General features: G+C 43.9%; 1 protein-coding gene across 4 annotated transcripts in view; it reads left to right on the plus strand.

Annotated features, from left to right (window-relative positions):
* Positions 1-21,172, plus strand: part of SIK2 (salt inducible kinase 2) — a 129,987-nt gene that overhangs the window by 102,403 nt on the left and 6,412 nt on the right. For 3 of the 4 annotated variants that reach the window (XM_019974770.2, XM_070803392.1, XM_019974771.2), the window contains exons 7-14: positions 1,354-1,574; positions 3,331-3,483; positions 10,743-10,907; positions 17,029-17,257; positions 17,727-18,011; positions 18,145-18,308; positions 19,298-19,411; positions 20,312-20,403. In XM_019974770.2, the coding sequence (XP_019830329.2) occupies positions 1,354-1,574; positions 3,331-3,483; positions 10,743-10,907; positions 17,029-17,257; positions 17,727-18,011; positions 18,145-18,308; positions 19,298-19,411; positions 20,312-20,403 (1,423 nt within the window). Of the gene's footprint in view, positions 1-1,353; positions 1,575-3,330; positions 3,484-10,742; positions 10,908-17,028; positions 17,258-17,726; positions 18,012-18,144; positions 18,309-19,297; positions 19,412-20,311; positions 20,460-21,172 lie in introns of all 4 variants that reach the window. The other variant, XR_011570818.1, reaches the window with a different exon arrangement.

Consider the following 21,172-nt stretch of genomic DNA (forward strand, 5'->3'; position numbering starts at 1 on the left):
GTTTATCTTAAAATTGTGCTTTACAGAATTTTTTCTGAAAATGAATGCCTAAAGAAAGGCTTCTCTTTTTCTAAGAGTTTGGGTGCTAAATAAAGTGACCGAATCACTTTAAAAGTCATAGAAATAAGCAACCCCCTCCATGTAGGTGAGAGAAATTCCAGCCTTCCTACTTGTAACTGGAACAGAAAGTGTCCCAGATTAAGAACAGTAAATCTTCCCGTTTGCCCTCGTCTGTGAGTGTCCTACGTGTTTATTTTAGCCTTTGAGAGGCACTTTGTAGATGCAGATTTACAACCATGTCACTCTTAAGTATGAAATGGATTTTCCCATATCTTCTGGTGGGAGGTTACAAAATTAAGCTTTTTATTTAAACTTAAAACCAACTAGCAAAACAACTGAATTAAGATGAAGTGCTATAATCCCTTCCAGTCTTGTACTGAGTTGCTGCATAGGCAGCAGTTAAGTTCACTCAGTTTAGATTTTGGTTATCATCCTTAACTTAGCAGTTCCTAGTAACAGAAGTAATGTTCTAGTACTTAAGAAAGTGGATTTTGGAGCCAGACCACCTGGTTTAATCCTGAGTCCACCACTTACTGGCGGTCTGACCTTGGCAAGTTATATTTCTGTGCTTCAGTTTCCTCACTCTATAAAATGGAAGTAACAATAGTTGCTAACAGGGGTGTTGAGGTATTAATTAAATTCATCTGTGTAGAGCTCTTAGCATGGTGCCTGGCACTTAACTCGTGATGGAAGGTTAGCTTATTCGGGGTAGTAAAGAGGGTGCTGTCAGCTCAGAGGATAAGCAAGAGCCCAGAATTGCAGCAGTACAGTTTACCTAATGTCATCAGAAGTAACTGCTGTTTCACCTACATTTTCCTCAGTTGCACTGATATGGAGAATAGCAACAGTCCCTTGGAGGGCTCTTGCCTCACACAACCTTAGTATATCAGCCTCAGAAGTGACCGGAAGGATCCATTGCTATTTGCTTGTTCTAGGAAAAAGACTTTTTTTTTCTCTTTCTTTAGTGGAAATCTAAGTCTGTGTCTAGATATTTTCAATTGAGAAATTCAATAGAAAGGTTCGTTTAGTACAGATTTGAATAGACCTACACCCTCCTGTTTTTCTTAAGTATTCATTCACGGAGATGGTTAATTTCACGGGTCACCATGCATCGTGTGAACTTGACGAATACAAATAGCTTTCAGGTTTTATTTACTCATTTGACCTTCTGCTTTCCAGTGGGCCCTGTGGAGGATACAAAGATTATCACCACTGTACAAAGTCACGAGTCAGGTAAATACGCCAAAGTGCAAGGAGAATCACATGACTTCCGTAACACTGTGTTTTCTGTAGATTGTGAGCACCTTATTCGAAGGATGTTGGTCCTGGACCCGGCCAAACGGCTGACCATAGCGCAAATCAAGGAGCATAAGTGGATGCTTGTGGAAGTTCCCGTTCAGAGGCCTGTTCTCTATCCACAAGAGCAAGAAAACGAGCCGTCCATCGGGGAGTTTAATGAGCAGGTTCTGCGATTAATGCACGGCCTTGGAATAGATCAACAGAAAACCATTGAGGTAAAGGGATTGGAGATTTGACTAAAGATATTTCAGGATTCTGTTGTATCAATACTTAGTAACTTAAAATTTCATTCTCATACTTGTCAACCTGGTCTTCTGGCCAAACCAGCACCTTGGCGTGCAGTTTAGTCTTCCTGGACATTTCATCACACTCTATTTTTGTGTGCTTTTAATCAATATATAAATTCTTGCCTTTGCCCCATCAGCCAAAAAATTCAAAAGGAAGTGTTATGTATGTTTGAGGAAAGACAGTGATGGAAGCTTAGCAAATAAAAAGTAGAAAGTTTCTTCTAAGATGAAACATAAACTCTTATAGGTAATAAGCTAGTTTATATGGGATGTAAGTGTGCAGATACAGAACAAGGCGAGAGCTAAACATAAAGGAAGAAGGGAAGACAGCAGGTTTAGGAAAACCAGTGGGATTTAGATGTGAGCTGAAGAAACTCAGAAGGCAACAACAGGTGGATTCCTGATTTGGAAGTTTTATGGGTCATAGACCTGAGAAGGTCAAGAACCTGGGAAATTGCTCATCAGCTTTATTTCTGTCCTTTAGTAGTTAGCATATTCATAGGATATACATAGTTTTAATACCTCCACAGCAGTCAAAAACAGTATTTTTAAGAATGAAGCATAACAAGAATGTAAAATGCGCCCCGGTGAAGACAGAGTACTGTGGCCCGTGCTGCCTTTGCGTCGCTGTTGCCATAAGTGAAACCGCGCTGCCCTGCCTTTGCCCACCACGCGCTCAGCGAGGCCTCTGTCCTTGCCCGTGACGGCAGCTGTGAGCGCAGTTCCCTTGGCCGGTGATGTTTGCTGCCGCTGCTCTGCACACGAGCTGCACTGCACAGCACCTATGCAGCCTGTCACGTGGAATTAGAAGCCAAAGGAACCGCTGTTTTTCTTTTTCAATAGCATCGTTGGAGAGCTGGCCAGCTAGGGATGTGAAAAATTGGGAAGCAACTTTATTTTCAAGGTTTCACGAGGGTGGGACTGCAAAAACAAGAGGAAAAAATTACCTAAGAATGGAGACACAGCGTCTCTCAACCTAGTGTCCAAACGTCATTCTCCAGCCCAAAATAATCACCAGAAATTTCCCCAAAGACTTTAATCATTGACCTCAGGGTTGGCAGTGCCTTGGGCTTGTGTCGAGGCTGTGGAATTAGAGCCTGTGGGCTCAGGTTGCTAACCAGCCTTACAGCCTAGTTACAGCCATGAGATGGGACCACAGTGACAGCGTTGGGGAACGCTGCATGAGACAGTGATGGCGTTTTCTCTGAATGCAGAAAAATAAATGGATCCAATTAATGTAAAAGGACCAGTCAAGTCATTCAGAGGTATCACCCTTTATACAATTAATGAAGTTATCTGTCTTCTCTTCTGAATTCTGGAATACCTTTCATTTTGAGGCAGACTTTGCTTGTTACTCTTTTTTTTGTTGTTGTTGTTGTTTTTAAGAACACATGATCTCTTCCCTCCCTTTTTTATTTATTTATTTACTTATTTTAGCCAGACTCCTTGCATTCTGTTTTTTAATTTATTTTTTTATTGGATAATTGCTTTACAGAAATTTGCTGTTTTCTGTCAAACCTCAACATGAATCAGCCATAGGTGTACATATATTCCCTTAGGGTTTTCATTTTATTGAAGATTAGTTGATTTATAGTGTTGTGCTTTTCCCTCTTTTTTAGAAAGGTGTAAATCACTGAATTGGTTTTTATGGTTCTCCGCCTTTGGCACTTGTTTTCTCTTGCAGGCTTTGCAGAACAAGAGCTATAACCACTTTGCTGCCATTTATTACTTGTTGGTGGAGCGCCTGAAATCACACAGGAGCAGTTTTCCTGTGGAGCAGAGACTTGATGCCCGCCAGCGTCGGCCTAGCACCATCGCTGAACAAACAGTTGCCAAGGTAACGCCCTATTAGCCAATAGTCTTATCAGTGCGTGTGCCTGTTCAGACGTTTGACACGTTTTCCGTGGCGTAGTACAAAGGGCTAGGATTTCATCCTCTACACCTTGTTTCTCGGTAAAGTTTCTGTCTGTCGTTTACTAGGCTCTCAAAAACTTTACCATCTTCCTATTTGTAAGGGTTTAATTTTATTTCAGACAGTTTTTTTTTTCTTTAAGAGGCTTCTCTCTTTTTTTTAAATCATTCATTTATGTTGAGAATTAATGTAACTAATCTGTACATTCAATTTCATTTAATAAATTTTTATTGCAGATTTACTGTGAAAGGTTCACTTATTAGGCACTACAGGGAAGAAGATGTATAAAACGTGCCCTCAGGATGTATAAATGTGCCCTCAGAGTCATTACATTATAGAAGCAAAATAAGACAACATCATGAATAGCAATCCTTCAAAAATAATGAAAAGGCAAAATTTAGAAGATGCTATGAATGTCATCATTTTGAACTTGTGTAGATGTGTCATAGAACGTTTTTTAGAAAAAGGGCAAAGGGGAGAGAGATACATCTGATCGGGCAAGGCTTTGTGGGAGAGATGGCATTTAAGATAGAGCCTCACAGCTGTTCAGGAGAGGCAGCAGCTAGAGGCATCACACGTAGACAGAAGCAGTGTGACCAGAAGTACTCAAGTGGGCCAGTATAGACTTGTTCCAGTTAATTCACTTGAACTGAAGAATAGGGAAATGAAAGAGTCGGAGTGGTTAAGTTGAAGCCATGCTGTGAAGGGATTGAATGCCAAGGTAAAGGACAGAGTTGTTGTTCAGTCACTCAGTTGTGTCCAACTCTCTGCGACCCCGTGGACTGCAGCACTCCAGGCTTCCTTGTCCTTCACCATCTCCCAGAGCTTGCTCAAACTCACGTCTGTTGACTCGGTGATGCCATCCAGCCATCTCATCCTCTGCCGTCCCCTTCTCCTCCTGCCCTCAATCTTTCCCAGCATCAGGGTGTTTTCTAATGAGTTGGCTCTTCTCATCAGGTGGCCAAAGTATTGGTGCTTCAGCTTCGGTTTACTAATAATTCAGGAAGAAATGAGGAACTGCTGAAGACTATTAAGCAAAAAAAGTGATAAAATTATATTGTACTTTAAGCTAAGCAATCTGCTAACATTGTGAAGGACAGACTGGATAGGGGAGAGAAGAAATTTGGCGAGTGCTATTAGATGATTATAGTTGATGAGAAATACTGACGACCAAACTAACATGGTGCCAGTGGAAGTAGGCAGGAAGGGCACGCGTAAGGAGCTGTCCCAGGTGGGCCCTGGCTGAACTCAGCCCTGGTCTGGAGAGGCAGCCCAGCATGATGGGCTCTGGAGCACATCCCAGATTCTGCCATCTCCTACTGTGCACCTTAAAAAAGTTACCTGAGGTCTTTCTGTGCCTCAGTTTCTCAAGCTTTAAAATGGGAATAATTATAAGATGCTGGGACATTTACATTAGTAAATAATTGTTCAGCATATAGTAATAAATAATCAGTGATAAGTAATAAATAATGTTGGGGAGGAAGGGACAAGGAGAGGCGGCTCCATCGTTGAGCCCAAGGCTGAGGGAGTCATAGTGGTGGCGACTCAGCTGATGGGGAAGAATGGACCTGAGTCCCCAGAGAGAGGCTGGCGCTAAGGAGAACTGGGAGATAGCCTGTACAGATCATTCACACGATCTTTCAGGATTTCCATCTACTTCTGTGAGTACCGTATTTAAAGTGGGAGTAAGAACAAAAGAGGTTTCACTTTGTATTTCTTGTTTGGCAGTCCTGCAAAATTTATAGAATTATAATAGAATCTTTCATTGACTTCTCCAGAGTATGTGAAAAAGAAACCCAAGGAAATTGAAATCTTCTTGATTTTAATAGGCAAATGATATGCTTTCTTATACATACTTCAATATCTCAAATAATGTGAATATTGAGACTAACGTGAGTAAAATAATGTATCGCCAAAGTTCCAGATATTTGGGTTGAAGTATCTCTGAGCACTTGTAATCCTTCAAAGTGGAGCAGTATTGCTTTCAAGATAGAGGGGGTGACAAAATGAGAATTCCAAATTTGGGGCAGCAAAAGGGAAATGGAGGTGACCCTTCCCTCTTGAAAACGCTGCAGCAGAAAAATAAGAAGCAGGGAAGCCCCACACTGAGCAGCTGCCCTCCCAGGCCTCTGTTCTTCTGAGATGTTACACAAGTGAGGGTTACATAAACGATCCCTCCAAGCACACACGTCTGTTATTGCACATGATTTCCTTTTCACAGTTAAATTTGATGCAAGTTCCTTAGATCTCAAGTTGTATTTCATTTGGCTTGAGGTTCAGATGTATTAGCATAGCTTCTTCTATTTGATAATTACTTTTTATTAAAGAGCACCCCATGAGTTCTTTTCATTGTATACATTGACCTAAATTATCATAGAAAGCTATTTCCTGTGACTTGAAATGTATCTAAAGAGTATGAGTCCCGTCTGAGTGCTGAGCAGCAGGCACTGGGTTGAAGTTCTCCCTTTCCTATGAGACTGGGGTTCTCATGTTTATTGTTGAACTTGTTAAAAAATAGATTTCTCTGTTTTTGTGAATATAAATATGCTTTAAGTTTTAATAGAGCCTATCCCCTTGAATTCTTTGATGTTCTGCTCTCTTTTTAAAGAAGTGGCAGATCACGTATTACTTGATGGAGCGATAGGAACCAGGGAGGTCACAGGATCCCATGCAGAGGTCACATGAGCAGTGCAGTCAGGCAGAGCTTGGGCTCCATACTGAGCTGAGTGACGTCAGCAAGTCAGCATCTCTGAGCCCCAGTGTCCTTAACTATAGAATGGAAACAGCAGTACCTACTTACTTCACAAGTTTCCTACAAAGATGAAATTGGTTAATTGATTCCAGCGGTTCAGTTCAGATAGAACACTTATGTGCCAGACAGTGCCAGCCCTCCCGGTTTCATAGGTGCCCAGAAAACAATTCTCTGGGAATTTATGGTGTAGTGATAAATAGCCCATGATTACTACTTAGAAAACAGTGAGATTCCCATCTTAGATGGATTGAGAGTTCTTATATTTGCCACATAGTATGCAGGAAACATGACATCTAATTGACTGTCAGATCAGATCAGTTGCTCAGTCGTGTCCGACTCTTTACGGCCCCATGAATCATAGCACGCCAGGCCTCCCTGTCCATCACCAACTCCCAGAGTTCACTCAGACTCACGTCCATTGAGTCAGTGATGCAGTCCAGCCATCTCATCCTCTGTCGTCCCCTTCTCCTCCTGCCCCCAATCCCTCCCAGCATCAGAGTCTTTTCCAATGAGTCAACTCTTCGCATGAGGTGGCCAAAGTACTGGAGTTTCAACTTTAGCATCATTCCTTCCAAAGAAATCCCAGGGCTGATCTCCTTCAGAATGGACTGGTTGCCTTTTTATTGTGAATTCTCTCTACTAGGTTTTCAGCTGTCCTTCAGGAGCACTAAAGATTTTTTCCCATAGGAAAAAGCATTTTCATTTTAATGGTGCTGGAAAGCATAAAATCAGAAGAAGAGATTCCAGTTAATAAATATGTGATCTAAAAAGTTATTGCAGTTAGTGGACGTGGTTATTATTTATGACCACTCTTTTTTAAAATGTTTTATTAAAGTATAATTGATTTACAGTGTTGTGTTAATTTCTGCTATACAGAAAAGTGACTCAGTTATACACATATATTCCTTTCCACTGTGGTTTATCCTAGGATATTGAACCCAGTTCCCTTGTTGTTTATCCATTCTGAATGTAAGTTTGCATCTGCTGTCTGCAGACTCCCAGTCCACCCCTCCTGCAAACCCCTCTCCCACAATAACCGCAAGTCTGTTCTGTGCGTCCGTGAGCCTCTCTCCGTTTCCTCGGTGGCTTCATGTGTGCCATGTCTTAGATTCCACGTGTAAGGATATCACATGGTGTTTTCTTCCTCTTTCTAGCTCACTTCACTTTATCGTGATCATCTCCAGTTGCATCCACGTTGCTGCACATGGCATTATTTCACTCTTTTTATGGCTGAGTAGTATTCCACTGTGTGTATGTACCACATCTTCTTTATCCATTTGTCTGTCAGTGAACATTTAGATTGTCTCCATGTCTTGGCTGTTGTATGTGGTGCTGCTGTGAACATAGAGGTGTGTGTATCTTTTTGAATTACTAGTTTGTTTTTTTTCTTTTTTGGATATACACCCAGAAGTGAGATTGTGGGATCATATGGTAATACTAGGAGAAGGCCATGGCACCCCACTCCAGTACTCTTGCCTGGAAAATCCCATAGATGCAGTCCATGGGGTCACTAGGAGTCGGACATGACTGAGCGACTTCAGTTTCACTTTTCACTTTCATGCATTGGAGAAGAAAATGGCAACCCACTCCAGTGTTCTTGCCTGGAGAATCCCAGGGACGGGGGAGCCTGGTGGGCTGCCGTCTATGGGGTCACACAGAGTCGGACACGACTGAAGCGACTTAGCAGCAGCAGTAGCAGCATGGTAATACTGTGTTTAGTTTTCTGAGGAACTTCCACACTTTTCCATCGTGGCTGCACCAGCTTACTCTCCCACCAATAGTATATGATGAGTCCTTTTTCTCTGCACTCTCTCCAGCATTTATTTGTAGACTTTTTGTTTGTGTTAGTCGCTCGGTCGTGTCCAACTCTGCAACGTTATGGACTGTAGCCCACCAGGCCCCTCTGTCCATGGGATTTGCAGGCAAGAATACTGGAGTGGGTTGCCATTTCCTTCTCCAAGGGATCTTCCTGATCCAGGGATCAAACCCTGCTCTCCTGCATTGCAGGCAGATTCTTTACTGTCTGAGCCACCAGAGAAGACTTTTTAATGACAGCCAGTTCTGACCACTATGAGGTGGTATCTCTTTGTAGTTTTCATTTGCATTTCTCTAATAATGAATGATGTCAAGCATCTTTTCATGTGCCAGTCGTGTTTATGGCCACTCTTGAAGAAACGGGTAATATCTGCTTGTTTGGGATATTAGTCAACCATCTATTTATTATAACAACATATTATTTAGTTCACTTCTTAGTGTTGGGCATGCTGTTTGAATACTTATACTGTAACTTGTACCAAAAAGATTTATTTAATTCCATGATTCTAAGAATCCTAAAAAGCAGACCTCTAAATCTGTCATTGTATTTCCTATGAAGTGATTGTCACAATAAAATGTCTTATGTCTCTGTCTTTACCAAGTTCACGGTAAGCTGTTGTAGTCCAGGTTGGATGTGAAAGTTGCCAAGAAACGTGCTATGCTTGATCTGGCCCAGCACAATCCTGCCATTTAAAAAGTCACAGCTAATAAGAGGAAGGAAGTGGGAAGCACACCCGACCCTAGTTGTCATGTTGGGTTCTCATTTCCAGCGCAGCGTCTCTAGGTAATGCTTTGCCCTAATAAGGAGCAGTCAAGTAAATTTAGGAAACAGAAATCAAAAGTTTAGCTTTATCCTTTGATTGAAAAGACAATGATAAGAGCAGGGAGAATATATCAAATAGACTTTATTAGGAAGTTTAATTTTTACATTGTAGCTAAAACAGTTAATTTAAATGAGTAATGCTGGAAAGGGGCGGGGGGTGGGGGGGCGGAATATTTAGTTTCAAAAGTGACCTGAGGAGCAGTGGTAGAAGAAAAGCTATTTCTTTATCTTTATGTATATAGTGCATTTTCTTTCTTTTTTTTTAGCATCCGTATAATACCAACACTTTACTATTGCTATATTTTATTCTTTATTTCATGCAGTATATCTAATGATGTTAACATTGGAATATAAAGCATACTCTATATTCAAAGTATAGTCAAGGATAAAGTATATTTCTAACATACCCTGCTTTATTGAAAACCATCAGTCTGAAATTTTAACTGAGAACCATTAGGTAGTATCTGAGAACAGAAGTGTATATTCATTTTGCAGTCTGATTCCTGTATTAAATTGTGTCATCATTCTAAGACTTCAGAAAGGAGGAGGAAGGAGGAATCAACATTACTGAGTGAAGGACTTTACACGTTGCCTGTTACAATCCTAACTTCACTGTGTAGTAGATATTATGCCCTTTTTAGGAGGTGAAGAAAATAAGATTAAAAGAGTTTAGGTAACTGATTAAGTTCACACAATTAGTAAGTGATGGAGCCAGAAATCAAACCCAGGTCTTGGGAAAGGAAAAGCTAGCATCATACCATTCTGTTCCTTTTCATTTTCACCATCCTGTATCTCCTGAAGCGATAATGGCAGAAAAAAATATAGGCCGTTCCTCTGCCTTTTAGAAACCAGTGTGATGATTGTTCCTTCCTATGTTTTGCAATGTCTGTTATGTTCAAAAGAGATCTAAGAAATTATTCTGCCAGTTTTAAAGAGATGGGGAGGAAAGGATTACCCAACAGTGTCATCTTCCCAGTCATTCCATACCATTAAGGAAAATCTTCTTTAAATGATTTTTCAAAGGAAGAGTTTGTAATACTTGTTTACTTAGAGGGTTTAATGGAGGAGACATGGAGAATGGACTTTCTAGAGCCGGCTGACTTCATGAACATAACTTGCTCAGCAGTAAGCATCTCTGTTTCTGCTGGACAAGCAGGCTGTGTTCAGTCTGCAGTCTCCTTCAGAGAAGGAAATTCCTGCCCCGGCCAAGTAGCTGCTGCTTCTCTCTTCTTCCTCTTCACACACATCCTTGCCAAGAAATATGTACCATCTCACCCCATACCCCACCAAAAAAAAAAAAAAGATGCAGGTAGATAGCCCTTATTGCAGTGTACTTTGTGTGACAGTTGGTTGTGTGCGTATCTATCTCTGGTTCCATTTTGAGCTCCTGCTCCCTGAGACTGGGACTGTTCTATGCTTCTTTGTCTCTTTCTGGAGTAATATATTTAAGGATACGGATGATCCATGTTTGTTGAATTGGAAAAAAAAAAAGAACATCCTTACCTTCCTTGAAAAGACTAGCTTTCTTGTCATATCTGTGAAAGTTATGCACCTCGCCGTGGGAACAGGAGTGAACTTCTGTACGACCTGTCTCAGAATGGTGGCAGAGGCTGCTTCAGATGGATACCTATACCTGTACATACTTCATCACACATTTTCTGGAGTTTCCAACAAATCAGTGTTTATCCTTTCATTGCACCAGGAAGAATTGTCGTATTTCAAGGGATTTGTACATTTATGTATATAGAGAGAGGATTAATGTTCCCGAACTTTCCATTCTTGCCCTATTTACAGGCACAGACTGTGGGGCTCCCGGTGACCGTGCATTCACCCAGCGTGCGAGCGATGCGATCTGCCCTCCTCCCACAGGCATCCACCGTGGACGCCTTCGCGTTTCCCACGTCTGGCTGTCAGGCAGAGGCAGCGTTCATGGAGGAAGAGTGTGTTGACACTCCAAAGGTACGGACGTGTTTGAGAGACTCCGAGCTTGCGGGTTGGCTGGAGCCGGCAGCTTGGTCTGCAGACATTGTACTTTGGCTTAGCTGAACTTTGTCATTTCCTCAAGGCGCTCAGGAGTGTTGTTTTTGTGCAGAAGACCTGAGAAACGTGTCCAGAGACGACCTCGGCTCCCTCTCCATCTTGTCTTCACCATGATTATGTAACTCGTCAGAGCTCATGTGTACTTTTCAGAATCTTTCTTCCTTCTGTTTCCTTAACCAGTCTCTTCTCACAAGCTCTAGATCCCTCATAGGTTTTGAATTTTTTTAAGCCCACTGTAATTCTGAAAACAAAAACGTAACTATTGTGCTGACTTGGGCTTTGCCTGTTACTATGGCCCCTCCTCTGCATGTGCTGCAGCTACAAAATAATGAGCCTTTTTTGTTCAACTAAATATCTCTTTGTGTCCAGTTTGAACATACCTAAAGGAGATAAGTTTATTCTGGCGTGCTGTATAAAGTTGGCTTTTAGTATGTGGAAGATGATGGCTTCTCTCATTTAATGGGTGTTTGCTGTTGTTTAGTTGCTAAGTCATGTCCTGACTCCTTTGTGACCCCTTGGACTGTAGCCCGCCAGGCTTCTCTGTCCATGGCATTTCCCAGGCCAGAATAGTGGAGTGGGATGCCATTTCCTTCTCCAGGGGATCTACCCGACCCAGGGATCAAACCCTGGTCTTGGGCTTGGTAGGCAGATTCTTTAGCGCTGAGCCAGCTGGGAAGCCCAGTAGATATTTATTCCACTTATTATTTGTTTTATATACTTAGCATCAAGTGATATACTGAAGATCACATTAATGGGCAGGTCTTAGAGTATGTTTAAAATAGACTCATTTCTTCTCTAGCTATGTGAACTTGGACAAAGTGACTGATTTCTTTGAACTTACATTCTGTCTTGTAAAACAAGGAAACCAACTTTATGAGACTGTTGTGAGGATTAATTTAGAGAATGCATATGAGATTCTAGGCAAATTGTAGATACTCAATAAATATTGGTTTCCTGTCTTTTAGCCTCATTAGGTAATAAAAAGATGACTCAGACATTAATTCTGCCTCAAAGTCTGTAGTCTAGCAGAAGAGACATGATGCATAACTAACGGCAGTGATGCCGAGAACTGAATAAATTGATACCTAATTGGTCCCTTAAAGAGACAAAGATTAAAATGCTGCAAGACTAGGAGACAGTTCCAGTTTGATCAGTAATGTCTTTGATTTAACTGTCAGAGCTGGGAATTAAGAGACAAAATCAGGATGGATGGAAACGAGGGTGTGCTGGCTCTCTCAGTGGAGGGGAAATGTCAGGAAAGCCCCATCCCTACAGGTCAGAGCCGGAGCTCAGCATGGCTGAGGGAGCGGGCCTGTGAAGGGGAGTCGTACAAAATAAAGACAAATAGCCTGCCTTGAATGGCAAAGCCAAGGGATAGACTCTCTCTAGTCTGAGGCTCTCAGCATGGGGACATGTTTCAGTATTATCAGGGGAGTTTTTCTCAGATGGATTTCTCCAGGAAACAACTGAAGATTTTTTGATAAGGAAGCACCATGATCCATGTTGTACTTCAGAAATAATCTTGGAAATGTCCATAGCCTGCCTTGAGTGGGAGAGATTCTGGTGACAAGGACAGTGGAAGGTTAGAGCATGTGCCAGGGGAGATTGATAAGAGACTGAGCTACATGGTTCCCGTGAAACTGGACAAGAGACGAGGGTATAAACGAGATTGCACAGATAAAATTGATAGACTGTTAGAAGTCCAAACCAAGGACAGCATTATGAGCCTTGAGGATCAGGAAGGTGAATGCCCTTTTCTGAAACAGAGGTAGAGCTGATTCGGAAGGTAAGTAATGAGTTCAGCTAGAGCGTAATCAAGACAGCCTGAAGCTAGGCTGCCATAAGCAGGTGTTAAGCTGGGTTCCCGACCACGAGGAGTTAGCATCCGTGTCCCTGAGGACAAGGCCACTTCCTGTGGACGGTCTGTTTCCTCTGCCTGCGGTTGCCTAGCATGTTCAGATCCTCATAAACTGCTGTTACATTCCCACCCGGAAATTTAGACATAAATTGGGACAACGTGATTCATTTATTTTTAAAATCTAATTCCCTTGAAAAAATTAAAATGCAGTGTGCTGAAAGCTTGGCTGTAAGGGCATCAGGCCCGAAACACAGATTGGGCACTGTCTGCCGTATTATATAGGGCAGGCTATTTTTAAAGCTTGTGATTGTTACCGTAACCAGGAAACAGACAGGAAATGAATGATTTTGTGAAAGATATAGACAGAAGCTAGATGGCATATTTGCATTTGTAGGAAGAGCAATGCCACGCTGGAACTGGCCACCCACACTGACAGGGCCACCCTGGCGCCTGGCCAGGCCGTAGCTTTCTGCTGTCTTATTTGTGGAGCGTTTCATTTATGTCAGCGGTGCTCTCTGTGCCTCTCGCCTCTCTAGCACCTCTCTCTCTGGGCCCATAAATAAGCGCACACGCAAAACCTTCCGACAGAGATACCGGCCCTTTGTCGCTGGTCTGGCTTCGTACCCCTCACTCCAGTGCCTGTTTGTCGTCTCGAAGATGCCGAGTAACTGATGTGTTGCTCCATCATTTCTGCTCGCAGTTGGTGGCAGGTACTGCGCCTCTCGGAGGTTTCACCTCTTTCCCTTCCGGAAGTTTTCAACTTCAACTTAAAACTGTCAGTAAAATCCTTCAGGGAGTCTGTGTGGAAACATGGGTTTGGGATTGCTGCAAAAGATAGCACCTTTCTGAGACAGTCATCCAACTCTGAGCAGTCACCACGACCCCTGGGAAGCACAGAGGCCCATAGAGGGGGCAGAGCAAGCCTAAAGGGTTAGTCTTTCTTTTTTGAGAGTTTCTGGGGGATAATGGACTTTACCCACACACACGCACAGATACTTTTAACATTTTATTAGAGGTTATAATAAAAGGATTTTCCAAGTTACCATCTTCATAGCTGGAGAGTGGAAGGAAACTGTGAAACTGTGAAGTAGAGCTGTTCCACATCTATTGACATTTTTAATATTTTAATTATAAAGGTAGCACACATGAGACAGAGTCTAAAAAAGATCGTCAAAACCTTTAATAGTTTTAACCTCTAAGACTTAGTCAAGGGGAGAAATTCCTCTGAATTTGAATTTTTAAGTTTATAATGAAAAAATATCAATCAGAATCACACACAGAAAATTCAGAGAGGGATAAAGGAAAAAATTAACTTACTCATAATCCCCCTACCCAAAACAAAGGTAAGCCCATTTTTGACATGTTTCCTTAGAGTATGTTATAGATGGATAGATAGATGGATGGGTGGGTGGATGAGTATAGGGTGACTCAGCACGTAGGTAGTCTTGTTAAAACAAAATCTTATTCTATTATATATAATTTCAAACCTGCTTTTACATAATATATCATGGGCATTTTTTTTCCATACCATGAAATCATGTTTGAAAGCATGGGTTATATTTAACAACTGCCTTATATTAGATGTACCCATATTTAACTACTCCCCTATTTTTAAACACCAAGTACTTTAATTTTTTTTTTTTTTTTTTTTTTGCTGCCTTATATATGCTTCAGGGATATGAATATCCCTGTGTCTAAATTTTTGACTAGCTTTGATTATTTCCTGGGATAAATTTCCAGAATTGGGGTTATCCAGTTCTTTCCTGAGGATAAATTTCCAGAATTGGGGTTATCCAGTTCTTTCCTTCCTTACCTGGTTATTTGTTTATTTTAATTTGCCTCAAGAGGGTAAAAATGCTTCAAAAGAAAAGGTTGCTTTATTCTCATGCTTTAAACAATTTTATTGTTATAAAGTATTAGCTTCAGTCAAGAAATGATGATAATATATACAATGCTTTAGTTATCCCTCCTGGAAAACTTTACTCTCATTTTACAAGTGGGAAAAAAATGAGCTTTATAGAAGTTAAGCAACTTGCCTAATAAGAGCTGAGGTTTAATCCTCTTCAATATATGACAAACTTGCCAGGCACTTAAGATATGAATTAAATAAGGCATGTTCCAGCCTCCAGACTCACTGGCTGTACTATGCATTAGTCTGCTGTGTTAGCACAGGCTGCCATGCAAAATGCCACAAGCTGGGTGGCTTAGACAACAGAAGATTATTTTCGTAATAGTTGTTGGAGGCTGGAAGTTCAGGATCAAGGTTGTGGTGATTTCTGGTAAGGGCTCTTCCTGACTGGTAGAGGACTGCCTTCTCATGTCCTTCCATGGCCTTTCCTCTATGCTCTTATATATATAGAAAGAGTTTTCTAGGGTCACTTTGTGTAAGGACACTAATCCTACCAGATCAGGGCCCCACTCTTAAGACCTGATTTAATTACATTTCTCTAGAGACTCCATCTCCAAATACAGTCACCCTGGGGTTAGGGCTTCCCTTAACCCCAGTTAGGGGGTAAATTTAAGGGGAGATCCGAACATTCAGTCTGTAACAGTCTACCAATCTCCTGTACTAGAATCTTGTATTTGTGGTAAGCTCAGGGGTGTTATTAGTTAGGGGTGGAGTTTCTGAGAGTCTGACTCCTACGTGTAGGCTACCTACTGCATGTGAGGTCTCTTAGCAGAGTGAAGTGATTGATCGAGTTTAAGGAAAGGCAAAAGCACTTTATTGGAAAATGTACCTTCCACTCACACTGTATTTTGAAGTCCTGTCCTGAAAAGGAAACACTCGTCTGGGGAAGGGGGAAGGCGGGCCTGATTGCTGCTGGCCAGCATTCAGAGCTGTTGTTTCCTAGTGCCATGATCTGTCTCGGTCTAGGAAAGAGCATCTGTCATCCTTCACTTTGAACGACCACTTGTCACTTTAAAACCTTGTAGTGCATTAGCCGCCTTATCCTAGTAATGGCTCTAGCCCCAGAACAGTTTTTTATGGAATAACTGTCCCTTCCCCCAAGCAAACAACCATCTGAGTCACCCATCTCCCTCTCCAAATAAAGGGCCTCACAGCGCCTCCCGAGTGGTTGCCATAAGAGGAAAGTTGCCTGCATCTGGCACAGTCAATTCCACGTCCCCTCTCACATACATGAGCCTCTCCTGCTTCCAGAGGAAACAATAGCTCTCGCGGGTGTATTCCAGGTGAAAGTGCTGCTGGGAACGCAGTGTCGCGCCTGGCTGCTCCTGAGCAGCTATTCACAGGAGAAAGCTGGATTGGTGTCCACAGGGGAATGGTTAAGGTAATGAGGTAAATAATTGTCTCCTCACTGGGGCTTTTACAGCCAGAACTGAAACCACAACTCCCCTTTGTGTGCGTTCCTGCCCGCCTCGAGGTGGTTTGCTTGGCAACTGCAGAGGCGGGCAGAGTTCTCACTCAGGAGCTGTGCTGAGCTCTTCCCCTTGGGGTAGGAAGCGTGGATACCCAGTATATTGCTGGAGGAAAGAGAATTCAGAGCCTTGGTGCTCGTTAACCTCTGCTGGAATTCCAGGCCTGTGAGTCATTTGTTATTCTATAATGGAAGGCTTGGCCAGTTGCCATTTGGATTTTTTTTTTTTTTCACTCCTTTTTGTGTTATGTACATCTTTAAAGAATTCTTTTTTCCATTCCTGGGGTCCATAGACCCAGGTGAAGACTAAATCAAATGTGCAGGTACTTAGATTCTGAACATAAATATCTGGAGCCTTCCTGTATGTTTTGTGGTTGGAAATTAGAAGAATGCTGATGACTCCTCTTTTCTTAGCGATGAGCCATGCAGTAGAATGTTTTTTAATCTCATCTTCCCCCTCTTCATTTCCCTTCTTAAAAATAATAACTGGTAGGCTTCAAGCTAATATGCCCTATTCATCTGGAAACCACTAAAAAAAATTGTTTATTGTAATAATGATGACTCAGAGAAACCTGGGAGGCAGCGCCAGTTTGGGACATAGCGGGCTTGTGTCTCTTAGTGCTGCAGTGGACTTGCCATAACTTCTAGTCTACACAGTTGGCATTGGTAACAAATATGGACATTTTTAATATTTTACTTAATTTCTGATTGGCCGCAGGTCTCTTGACATTTTTGCCTTTGCGGATTTTTCAAATGTCGCAGCAACTGATGCTTCCTCTCGCATCCCTCTGCCCCTGACATGTAGGTAAACGGCTGTCTCCTGGACCCTGTGCCTCCCATCCTGGCGAGGAAGGGGTGCCAGTCCCTGCCGAGCAACATGATGGAGACCTCCATCGATGAAGGGCTGGAGACCGAAGGCGAAGCCGAGGAAGACCCCAGTCAGGCCTTCGACGCCTTCCAGTCCACACGCGGCGGGCAGAGGCGGCACACGCTGTCGGAAGTGACCAATCAGCTGGTCGTGGTGCCTGGTTCAGGTATGATTTCTAGTAAGCACCGAGGGAGTCTCTGCAGCATCCTGTGTTGTCTGCTGCAAGAGATAGTAGTGATACCAGCCAGTTCCTGGAATGTGGTTTGTGTCCTGTTCCTTTGTGGACAGCATTCAGCAGGAGTTGAGATTAGGCCTGCTCAGCAACTCACAGAGATTAAACTGGAATGTCTGTGAGCTGCCCCCTACCCCCACACCCAACTCCTGGGACTCATCCAAGAGCTACGTAGCGCATCAAGGACTCTGGCTCTTCTGGAATGGCAAAGATTGTACAGTCCCAAATTCTGGAAGTGTTTTCCCACACAAGATTCAGTTGACATGTAAAAAAGTTTTGAAAAAACATTTTGGTTGGAGGTGGAAGACATGGTAGCCATGCATGCTTTGTATTCCATGTTCCAAGAAGATGCTGTGTATTGGTGGTGATCTTGGTGTTTTGTTTTGTTTTTTTTCTCTTCAAGGGAAAATTTTCTCCATGAGTGACAATCCCTCCCTTGACAGTGTAGACTCTGAGTATGATATGGGGTCTGTTCAGAGGGACCTGCACTTTCTTGAGGACAACCCTTCCCTCAAGGACATGATGTTAGCCAACCCGCCCTCACCGCGCATGACATCTCCCTTCGTGAGCCTGAGACCTGCCAACCCCGCCATGCAGGCCCTGAGCGCCCAGAAGCGCGAGGCCCACAATAGGTCTCCAGTGAGCTTCAGAGAGGGCCGCCGGGCGTCGGACACCTCCCTCACCCAAGGTGCGCTCTCCGCTGGCCCTGGGCGCTTCTGTGGGACTCCATGGGGTCCCTTGCCATGTTGGCTTCATACCTGTGCTCACTTGAAAGGCCTTGTGTTCTATTTAAACCATTTGGCCACTCTTCTTTCTTTCAGGAATTGTAGCATTTAGACAACACCTTCAGAATCTGGCTAGAACCAAAGGAATCCTAGAGTTGAACAAAGTGCAGCTGCTTTATGAGCAGATGGGCTCAGAGGCAGACCCCAGCCTGGCCTCTCCCGCCGCTCAGCTCCAGGACCTGGCCAGCAGTTGCCCGCAGGTGGGTGCTCTGGGCCCTGCCCCCATGGCTGTGTGAGAACGAGGCATGAGTCTGTCCTAAAGGTGTGTCATTTCATGCCGAGGATTTCCTCCTCCTGGAGCAGACACGTCCTTTTGGAAAGCCTGCAGCCTGAAAGCTTTCTGGGTAGCTGTTGTCTGCCTGACAAGCTGGGTAGGCCCACCCCCACTGGCCCAGGTGGTCAGTACCACATGGAAGCCTAGACACTCATGCTCTGCTCAGTTCATCGCACAGATTCTATATGGATTCCCTCTTAGTCTCCCTGGAACTCCCTCCCTCCACCATGCACGTTCACACGCACACACACACACAGAGATTACCAGTAATAACATAAATGAGAAGCTTATTGACATTTATTTTTGATGTGATATCACTTCATTAAATATTGTGAGTTATTTGTGCTAAAAGTACAAAAAAATATGGCTGTTTATGTAATTCATTTTATGTGAGCCCATGTTCAGTACATCAAAAATATTAGTGCGTTTGATGGCCACATGAAGGGAATAAACTGCTGGTGATGGCAGGGGCCTTTGCTCCTGTCCTGACTCGGTCATCGTTTACTGCGGGCAAACAGCATGCATTCATCCTGTTGTTCAGTCGCTCAGTCGAGTCTGACTCTGCGACCCCGTGGACTGTAGCCCACCAGGCTGCTCTGTCCATGGGATTCTCCAGGCAAGAACACTGGAGTGGGTTGCCACTTCTCCTCCAGGGGATCTTCCCGACCCAGGGACTAAACCTACATTTCCTGCATCGGCCAGTGGATTCTTCCCCACTAAGCCATCTGGGGAAGCCCATATTCCTCTTCTGCAAAGTGATTGACCCTCAGCCTACTGGTTACATAAAAACCTTGAGGATTAAGTCTTAACAGAGCTGGAGTTCCCCTTGGACATTTGCCAAGGTGCTTTCACTCAGATTTGAAACTTTCTCCCACGTGGGAAACTGAAAGTGTGTCCCCCCCCCTCGCTCCCCAGGAGGAAGCGCCTCCACAGCAGAAGAGCGTGTCTGCGCTCCCCGGGGGCAGCGCACACCCGCAGCTCTCCCAGCGCCACAGCCTGGAGGCCCAGTACCTGCAGCACCGACTCCAGGTGGGATCCTCCTCCCCCTTGTCGCTCCGGCTCACCGTGATCATCCCCACTCTGCCTCTCTGCACAGCAGGAACCTATTTTGCTTGGTATTTATTTTGGGTAGCTGCTTAATTCCTTTATAGGCAAGCAGGTCTGACTCTGCATTTGTAGTTTCTAGAAACATGTTCAAACTTAGCCTTATGCTCTATCTTGGCAGCAGAAAAAGGCTTGTCCTCAGACCCCTGGAAAGGGTACTGCCACTGAGCAGCAGGGAAGGGAACTCTGGCTTCTTTGCTTCTGTTTTACACCTCTTACGTGCATGCTACGTCGTTTCAGTCACGACTCATTGTGACCCTGGACCACCAGAATCCTCTGTCCATGGGATTCTCCAGGCAAGAATGTTGGAGAGGGTTGCCATGCCCTCCTCCAGGGGATCTTCCTGATCCAGGGATCGAACCTGGATCTCTGACGTCTCTCCTGCATTGGCAGGCAGTTTCTTTACTGCTAGTGCCACCCAGGAAGCCCTTATGCCTCTTAATACTTAGCAAAAAGGTACCATAAGCTCTCTGTTGGTGCTTGAAAATATTAGATCCCACAAAGAATGAATCATTTGCTCATTCAGTAGGTGCCTTTGCTAGAGACTTAACTCCACTTTTCTCATTGTTCTTAGTCTCCATGAACCTCCTGGTCCTGGAGGACTTTAGAGACAGGAAAGTAAAGCAGGTTGGAACTGAGACCACCCAGGCCTGCTGACGCAATGCTCTCCCAGGCTCTCCCGTGCTCTCAGCGAGCAAGCGTCAGTCCCTGCAGCCTGCAGCTTCTGGAGGACTCACGTGGCTTCATCCTCCAGGCAGAAGTACAGGCTGATGACTGTGTCCTAGATGACAACATGTCATGCTTGTATTTTTTCTGCTCTTCTAGAAGCCCAGCCTTCTGTCAAAAGCCCAGAACACCTGTCAGCTTTATTGCAAAGAACCGCCACGGAGCCTGGAACAGCAGCTGCAAGAACATAGGTGAGAGACGGTGGTCGGCCGGAGAGGTCCCTTTCTTTGTGGCGGACTTCAGCTGGGTGCGTTGTCCTTCCCTCTAAAATTTCCCTGTACCAGGACAACAGGTTTCCATATGCTAATTCGGATGTTCCACTGTCCGTGGAATATAGGCCTGTCAGAGAAGAGCAGCCCTAAGCCTGCTTTGTTTTCATTTTCTCCTGGTGTTTCCCCTCTGGTCTGTGAATAAGCCTAAGCATTCAGGACCTGGGGGCTAATGCAGTTTAAGTGGGTTTTACTGGAAAGGAGGCTTCCAGCCTCCCTTGTAGTAATAGGTGCTGTCCGGCCTCCCTAGTAGAAGCATCTCAGCCAAGGTGAAAGTAAAAGTCTCTCAGTCGTGTCCGACTCTTTGCGACCCCATGGACTATACAGTCCATGCAATTCTCCAGGCCAGAGTACTGGAGTGGGTTGTCATTCCCTTCTCCAGGGGATCTCCCCAACCCAGGGATCGAACCCAGGTCTCCCAGATTGCAGGCGGATTCTTTACCAGCTAAGCAAGGTAGACATCCCCTAATCCATGGTCCTCCAGAGGCCCACCCCCGCCTCAGAACCCGACGATGGGGAGTGAGCCCCTTGCTTCAAAGGGAGGAAAAACCCAAGGGTCTTAGAGAAAAGGAATTCACTGTGTTCACTTGAGCACGGAGGGATGAGCCAGAATTGAGGGACAAAAAATAAGACAGGGTTTAAGAAACCAAACATGACTGGTTCCTACCCCCGTTTTTTGTTTTTTTGTTTT

The sequence above is a fragment of the Bos indicus genome, chromosome 15 (genome assembly GCF_029378745.1).
Source record: "Bos indicus isolate NIAB-ARS_2022 breed Sahiwal x Tharparkar chromosome 15, NIAB-ARS_B.indTharparkar_mat_pri_1.0, whole genome shotgun sequence".
Classification (NCBI taxonomy): Eukaryota; Metazoa; Chordata; class Mammalia; order Artiodactyla; family Bovidae; genus Bos; species Bos indicus.